Genomic DNA, 8,580 nt, shown 5'->3' on the forward strand with positions numbered 1-8,580 from the left:
CTTGCACTTTGAGCACGGAATTGATACTGTCTTGAATTTTTATTTTATTTTTTATTTTTTTTTCACACATTTTTTTTTTCTCCTAACTCCATTAGCTTTCTAATCAACCCATGTAGCGAGTGTTAGGCCAATGACTCCCAAGCTAGCTAGCTTTAGGGCATTAAATGTAAAACACTCCTAGGGCTTAATAACTCAAGTTGAAAAGGCTTCGAAATTAGTTTTTTTTTATTTTTTTATTTTTTTATTTTTTTATTTTTTTATTTATTAGATAGTATCCTTCACTTTCCACATGATTGACCAATTTGTGCAATGCTCCCTTAACAACGAAAATACTCAACAAAACTCCTTAGAAGGGTGTAGGATAAACATATGATAGATTAAGGTGAGGAGAATTGGGTAAAGAACGAAAAAGGCTTACATAAAAGGCACAAGGGGGTTAACTAGGGATAAAAGTGATACGGGTTGGCTAGAAGGGCTCAAACGAAAGAAACAAGGCCTATATCACTTCCAAGAATCCATGTGGTTCACGAAGTATGCCTCAAATAGATCATGAAAGTAGTTCTAGCAAACAATTTAAACATCCTCAAGTACTTGACCAAAACAAAGAATAATGAGATCACAACGACTTGTAGACAAGAAAATTATCGAATAGTATATAACACTCAAGAAAGAAAGGCATAGGCTCAAAAGCTCACATGATAAGGGTTATATAAATCTACACCCTTATTTGGGAATTTAAATCATGTGAACTCCCCAATCGAACATCATATTAATGTGGCTGTGTGCGTAAGGATTTCCAAAGTCTAATCACAAAAATAAGGCTAACACAAAGATAATGTAAAGAATTATTGTCATGCTCAACATTTCTTGAAAGTTAATTGCAAATAAAATTCAATCTCATCATAGAATTGGGAAGTGACTACCACAAACAAAACAAAACAACAAAATAAAAACCGAAAGTTGAAAGGAATTGAAAATCAATAAACAAACTGCAGTTCTGACCCAGGCGCAAAGAATTACACGTATCTCACAAAATACTTGGCCAAACTTCACGTTCTTTATATGGTTGGATTCAGAACGAAAAAACAAAGAACGCAACGCGAGCCAAATTACAAAAACAGAACCAGACAAGAACAGAATTGGAAACAAAGACAGAGGACTGCTGCATGCGTTATGAAACAAAAGAACTCAATCACCCACAACTTAAAACAAACATTGTCCTCAATGTTTAAAACAAAGAAAACTAAGTCATGCAAAATTAATTAAAGAGAGAGAGAGAGTGTGAGAACTTCCCAGGTTTGTGTAGGTGTGGATGAGCAAAGCATAGAATATGTCGAAGTGAGAGAGGATAGACAATGTGACGAACTTAAACACCCACAATTGGCTTCTTGGAATGTCAACGGACCTGTAATAGCTCCTAAAAGTCTCGGAATGTGATGAAATTGGAACAAAATTGAGCTGGATATGGAATCATAAAAATCTGGAAATCTGACTTTTAGCGACGAAAAATCAGATGAACACCGCTACTAAAACCTCTTTGGTGACGAAAAATCCGATGAACACCGTCGCTAAAACCTCTTTGGTGGCGAAAAATCTTCAAATTCTGGGCAAAACAGCAGCTGCCTTTTTTTTTGTGTTTTAGGTCCTTTTCTGAGCTTCAAATCGTCCTAAAACATAATGTAGGCCACCGGAGACCCCCAAACCTGGTCCAAAACATCAGAATAACTATTCTAAACATGTTGGTGGCATCAGATTGACCTGAAAAACAGCAAAAAATAATTTAGGCAGAAATTCTAGTTTTGACCAAAATAAGAACATAAAAGCTATTTTTCTATTTTCTGGCATTTAAACTCAACCAATGACCAAAAAAACTTCTGTAACACATCTGAAATGTGCTGCAAACATTCTAGGGCTAACAAAATGTGAATTTTTTTCTTTGGAACACAAAATCCATTATTTGATGATGCAAAACTTAACAAAAACAAAAATATGAAAATTATACGAGAAATCACACATAAACTAAAAACAAAAGTTAAGAATGCTTGGGTTGCCTCCCAAGAAGCGCTAAGTTTAAAGCCTTCAGCCAGACGCGGTTCTTTAGATGATTAAACAATAGATGGGGGTGGTGCATCCATGTGCATGCTCTCTTTTCCCAACTCAAAAGATTCATAGTATGGCTTCAAGCGATGTCCGTTCACTTTAAATATGTTTCCCGTCTTGTCATTTTCAATCTCAACTGTACCATGAGGGAAAACATTAGTAACAACAAAAGGACCGTACCATCTAGAACGTAACTTACCTGGGAATAGCCGGAGACGTGAATTGAAGAGCAAGACTTTCTGTCCTATTTCAAAGGTCTTCCTTTGAATTGCTTTGTCATGAAATGCCTTAGTCTTTTCCTTGTAAATTCGTGCACTCTCATAGGCATCATTCCTCATCTCATCCAATTCATTCAATTGGAGTCGCCTTGCATCTCCAGCCTCTTTCATATTGAAATTGAATTTCTTGATTGCCCAAAATGCTCTATGTTCAAGTTCAACCGGAAGGTGACATGCTTTACCATAAACCAAACGAAAAGGAGACATACCAATGGGGGTTTTGTAGGCTGTCCTATATGCCCATAATGCATCATTAAGTCTCAAGCTCCAATCCTTCCTTGTAAGGCTCACGGTTTTCTCAAAGATTTGCTTGATTTCTCGGTTACTAATCTCCACTTGTCCACTTGTTTGGGGATGATAAGGTGTTGAGACCCTATGTGTAATTCCATACCGCTTTAAAAGTGCCTCAAATGACCTATTACAAAAGTGGCTGCCTCCATCGCTGATAATGGCTCTTGGTGTTCCAAACCTAGAAAAGATGTGGTCCTTCACAAAGCTCAAAACAACTTTTGAATCATTAGTCCGGGTAGGAATTGCTTCCACCCATTTAGAGACATAGTCAACAGCAAGAAGGATGTAAATAAAGCCATAAGATGAAGGGAATGGTCCCATAAAATCAATGCCCCACACATCAAATATTTCAACAATAAGGATAGGCGTTAAAGGCATTTGATTCCTAGAGCTAATGTTACCGGTTCTTTGACATCTATCACATGTGGAACAATAAGTAAATGCATCTTTGAACAAGCTAGGCCAATAAAAACCACATTGCAATACTTTAAGGGCTGTTTTCTTAGTACCAAAATGTCCACCACATGCAGATGAATGACAAAAGGCAAGTATAGAATTAAATTCAGATTCGGACACGCACCTTCTAACAATCTGATCTGGACAATATTTCCATAAGTATGGATCGTCCCAAACATAATACTTACTTGTTTTCACAAGCTTATCCTTTTGAGCTCGAGTGAGATCCTCCGGAATCAGTTTTGAAGCCTTGTAATTGATAATGTCAGCGTACCAAGGGTCCTTGGCTTCGAAGGTGAAGAGTTGCTCATCGGGGAAACTTTCACGTAGAGGAAGCACGTCCTCTTCTTCATTGGATCCGTGCACCAGCCTACTCAAATGGTCAGCCACCACGTTTTCACTCCCTTTCTTGTCTCTAATCACCAAATCAAATTCTTGAAGCAAGAGAGTCCACCTAATCAGTCGCGGCTTGGCGTCCTTCTTGTGGAGGAGGTACCTAAGTGCTGCATGATCAGAGAATACAATTACCTTAGTGCCAATAAGATATGATCTAAATTTCTCTAAAGCAAAAATAACAGCAAGCAACTCTTTTTCCGTAGTTGAATAATTCAACTGAGCATCATTCAAAGTCCGGGAAGCATAATAGATGGCATGTGGTACGTTGTGCACTCTTTGTCCAAGCACGGCCCCCACTGCATAATCCGAGGCGTCACACATCAACTCAAAGGGAAAATTCCAATCTGGAGGCTGCATGATAGGGGCAGATGTCAAAAGCTCCTTACGCTTGTTAAATGCAGCCAAGCACTCTTCATTAAACTCGAATTCCACATCTTTGCCAAGCAACCGACATAGGGGCCTTGATATCTTTGAAAAGTCCTTGATGAAACGCTTATAGAACCCTGCATGTCCTAGGAATGACCTAATCTCCTTCACGGTTTTGGGGGGCTGCAAGCTTCTCACAATGTCGATTTTTGCCTTGTCCACTTCAATTCCCCTACAAGAGATAATGTGACCCAAGACAATACCCTGCTGTACCATGAAGTGGCACTTCTCCCAGTTGAGCACTAAATTGCATTCCTGACACCTTTTCAACACTAAAGAAAGGTTGTGAAGACAAATATCAAATGAATCACCAAAAACAGAAAAATCATCCATAAATACCTCGATTATCTCCTCCACCATATCAGAAAAAATTGACATCATGCAACGTTGAAAAGTGGCAGGTGCGTTACATAAACCAAAAGGCATACGCCTATAAGCAAACGTACCAAATGGACAGGTGAAGGTGGTCTTTTCTTGATCTTCCGGAGCAATGGAAATTTGATTGTATCCAGAGTATCCATCCAAGAAGCAATAATGACTATGACCTGCAAGACGCTCAAGCATTTGATCAATAAATGGTAACGGAAAGTGATCCTTACGTGTCGTGATATTGAGCTTTCTATAATCTATGCATACTCTCCAACCCGTTTGAATTCTTTGAGGCACCAACTCATTGTCTTCATTCTTCACAACGGTAATTCCGGATTTCTTGGGAACAACTTGGACGGGACTCACCCACTTGCTATCCGAAATGGGGTATATAATTCCCACGTCCAAAAGCTTCAAAACTTCCTTCTTAACAACTTCTTTCATCACCGGATTCAGCCTCCTTTGGGCTTCCCTTGTAGGTTTAGATTCTCCTTCCAAAAGGATCCTATGCATGCACTTTGTAGGGCTTATACCTTTGATGTCTGCAATGGTCCAACCTAGGGCAGTCTTGTGCTCCCTTAGAACTCTAATTAGTTTGTCTTCTTCAGATGCACTCAAATTAGAAGCAATGATTACAGGCAGCGTCTTTTCATCACCTAAATATGCATATTTCAAGTTCTCTGGAAGGGGTTTTAGCTCAACCTGTGATGCTTTCACAATAGAGGGAACAAGCTTATTAGTAGATAACGGAAGAGGCTCAAAAATAGAGTTAGACTTACCTCTTTGGGGAGGCAAGGCCTCAAGCATATTCACAGCTTCAAGTACAGCTGTGTTCCCTTCTTTATTCACAGTTTTGGGGCTTTGGATGAGTGCCCTCTCCAATGGCGTCTCTCCTTGTGATGCATTAAACGTTTCTTGTACCACCTGCTCAAGTACATCTATGGAAAAACAAGCATGATCATCATTAGGATATTTTAAAGCATCAAATACCTTAAACTCCACAGTTTCCTCATCGAATGCCATTGTGAGAGTGCCTTCATACACATCGATTTTTGTCCTTGCTGTTGTCATGAATGGACGTCCTAGAATCAATGGAAGGTCTTTTCCAGGAATAGGAACTTCCTCCATCTCGAGCACTAGAAAGTCAGCTGGAAATATTAGCTCATTCACCTTGACCAAAACATCTTCCAACACTCCCTTAGGATACTTGATTGATCGATCAGCTAATTGTATGCTCACGGAAGTCTTCTTAAGCTCACCTAAATTTAAAGATTCAAAAACAGAAAAAGGCATCAAATTAATTGAAGCACCTAAGTCTAATAAAGCATGTTCAAACCTTTGATTTCGAATGAGACAAGGTATAGTAAAACTCCCTGGATCCTTTAGTTTAGGAGGCAATTTACGCAATAGCACGGCTGAAACTTCTTCACTTAAGGCCACGGTTTCATGCTCCTTGAACTTCCTTTTATTTGTACAAAGATCTTTGAGGAATTTTGCATAGCTTGGAATTTGTTGGATCGCATCGAGCAAGGGAATGTTCACTTGCACTTTTCGGAAAGTCTCTAGGATATCCTTTGAAACTTGCTCCTTCTTTGAATTCAAAAACCTACGAGGAAAAGGAATCTTTGAAGTAATCGAATGATCCACAAGAGAACTTACCTTAGAGTTGTCACTTGGAACCATAAGCTTGGGAGAGGGGGCAGCCACTGTTTTGGTTGAATTTCTCTCCTCATTGTCATCCTTTCCCACCTCTTTTCCACTTCGAAGAGTAATCGCCTTTGCGGTTTCATGGCCTCCATTAGGATTTGGAATTACTTGGCTTGGAAACTGTCCTGGCTCTCTTTGACTCAAGGAGGCTGCAATTTGTCCAACTTGGTTTTCAAGGCTCTTGATTGCTGTAGACATTTGTGTATGTGTTTGCCTTGTTTCCTGCATAAAACCTTGAGTGCTTAATGCCAAAGAATTAACTAACTCTTCTAAAGACTTACCTTGCCTAGGAGGTGGTTGTGGTGCATTTTGTTGAGGAACAAACTGATTTTGTTGAACTGGGGTTGTTTGCACGTTTTGGTTGTTCTTCCATCCAAAGTTAGGGTGTTGCCGCCATCCCGAATTATAGGTGTTAGAAAATGGATCGTTTCTTGGCTTTTGTTGCTGCATATAGTGTGCTTGAGCCATCTCTTCTCCATCACCATACAAACTTGGACAAGACTCCGTAGGATGTCCGGGATTAGCACACACAGCACACACTTGTGCTTGAGGGATTAACTGCTTAACAAGGTTAGTCAAATTAGCTATTTGAGGACCAATATCACTAGCACTTACCTCATAAACACCTGCTTTCTTTGGGGGAGCTCTCCGATAATTAAATTGTTGAGAGTTTGCTGCAATGTTCTCAAACATCTCCTTAGCTTCAGTAGCACTCTTGTTCATCAAGCCTCCTCCACTAGTAGCATCAACCATCATCCTCTCCGAATCGAGTAATCCCTCATAAAAGTATTGCATAAGTAGCCAATCTTCAATTTGGTGATGAGGGCATGAAGCTAGTAGTCTCTGAAACCGATCCCAATACTCATGAAATGATTCTCCATCTAGTTGCTGCACTCCCATGATCTCCTTCCTAATACGGTTTGTCTTTTGAGCTGGAAAGAACTTTGCAAGGAACTTGGAAGCCAATGATGTCCATGTAGTGATAGATGCACTAGGTAAAGAATAGAGCCACTCCTTGGCTCGTTCCTTAAGTGAGAATGGAAACAAACGCAATCTGATTGCCTCATCACTAATCCCTCCATTGTGCATAGTCGCGCACACGGCAAAGAAATCCTTGATATGTATGTGAGGATCATCCCCAGGCTTGCCATAGAATTGTGGCAAAAGGTGAATGGTGCCACTCTTGATCTCAAAGGTGGTTGTAGTGGCTGGATACGCAATACATGACGGCTGGTCCAATGCTTTAGGAACCGTGAAATCCTTCAAAGGTCGGGTGAGGATCACAGATTCAACTTCAAGGTGTTAGCTTTCATCTCCAATTGACCTTGCACTAAAATTCCTCCGAAAAGTTGATTTTCCCTTAAAAACCTTCTAAGAGCGCAGAAAAGCTGAAAATCAGAAAAGTGAAGTAATAAGCCCTTTTTAAATCTAATTTTTCTACAAAGCCTAAGTAAAGAGAGTACATATATGAGTATATTTATGGACTTATCAAGCGACGCGCCGGAGCATCGCCCAAAACCCACCATCGACACCATCACTCAATGGCCTTGTAGTTCAGGCCGTGAACCTAACAGCCGAGACTAGTTCCTCTCTCGGCTACAATTGTTTGATTAGAAGACGAGTTCAAACAGGCGCACCACTTATCCATCCTACACTCATCAACATCTCGACGCACGGTAGACCGTGCTGGCACGACCGCGCACAACCGCACCGCACCCAAAAGCAGGAAACCGCGTGTCAAACTTATGGTGGAAACTAGGGCACAGGCAAAGCTCAAAAACAAAGCAGTCGAAATGACTTCTGAGACTCCTGAGTCCACCTCACCAGTCACAATCACTGAGACCGAACGTACGGTCGGGATCTCGGCCAGCGTTCCAATAACGACGGATTGTACGGCCGAGTCCATGCAGGAACAGGCAGTAGTGGAGGAGCTGATGTCCAAGCAGGCCTACAGGATAGAAACATCCTTCATGGCCGCAATGGACAGGTTCTCCTCGAAACTGCGAACGCTTTTTCAGGAGAGGATGCCGGTAGCCTCGCCCGCGACACCTCCCAGAGCCGGACCGAGGAGCCAAGAGGGTGAGAGAATCGAGCCTTATGGAGAAAGCAGCAGCCTCGGCGTATCGGCCCACACCCAAGCGTCAGGCTACGGTCAGCATTCTTTGCCGCCGAAAAACAACTGGGGGCAGTCCCAGCCCACATGGGCGAATTCGGGGCCAACCTACTCGACAGAAACGGCGCGCGGACCACTCCATGCTTTGGCCGTATCACTAGGGCACGACAGCCTTGCGCATCCTGCGATCCATCCACTTGGCCCAGTTCACACTGCGGCCGTCCACACCCATCCTGGCCCAATCAACGCGACAACCGTATCATCACAGCAGTACAGTCAGAGCAATCCGACCGTTTCACCACCAGTGCAGGCGTCGTTGTTTTCATTGGGCTCTCACCTTCACTACGGTTCGGCCAATCCACCGGCAACGCATACGCACCTTGGCCAGACCCACGGCGCTCATCTGGCGTCAACCAGCGCGGTCATCCCGGCCGAGCCCCTAGT

The 8,580-nt window shown here is 41.9% G+C and overlaps 1 protein-coding gene across 1 annotated transcript; it reads right to left on the reverse strand.

Moving 5' to 3' along the window:
* Positions 1-4,189: 4,189 nt before the first annotated feature.
* Positions 4,190-7,929, reverse strand: LOC148291242 (uncharacterized). The gene is made up of 3 exons (XM_088245727.1): positions 7,848-7,929; positions 4,259-7,315; positions 4,190-4,209 (listed from the first exon to the last, which is right to left on the reverse strand). The coding sequence occupies exons 1-3, from the start codon at positions 7,927-7,929 to the stop codon at positions 4,190-4,192; spliced, it is 3,159 nt and encodes a 1,052-aa protein (XP_088101853.1).
* Positions 7,930-8,580: the final 651 nt, after the last annotated feature.

This window comes from Prunus avium, chromosome 8, assembly GCF_965620075.1.
Source record: "Prunus avium chromosome 8, drPruAviu1.hap1.1, whole genome shotgun sequence".
NCBI lineage: Eukaryota > Viridiplantae > Streptophyta > Magnoliopsida > Rosales > Rosaceae > Prunus > Prunus avium.

What these genes read in the sequence shown, in the direction of transcription:
- LOC148291242 (XM_088245727.1), bottom strand. Translation starts at nt 7,929, where the DNA reads ATGGACTCGGCCGTACAATCCGTCGTTATTGGAACGCTGGCCGAGATC. An exon ending in GGTCTCAGTGATTGTGACTG is followed by an intron (nt 7,316 to 7,847) that starts GTGAGGTGGACT and finishes AACACCTTGAAG; the next exon opens with TTGAATCTGTGATCCTCACC. An exon ending in GGATGATTTTTCTGTTTTTG is followed by an intron (nt 4,210 to 4,258) that starts GTGATTCATTTG and finishes AGTGTTGAAAAG; the next exon opens with GTGTCAGGAATGCAATTTAG.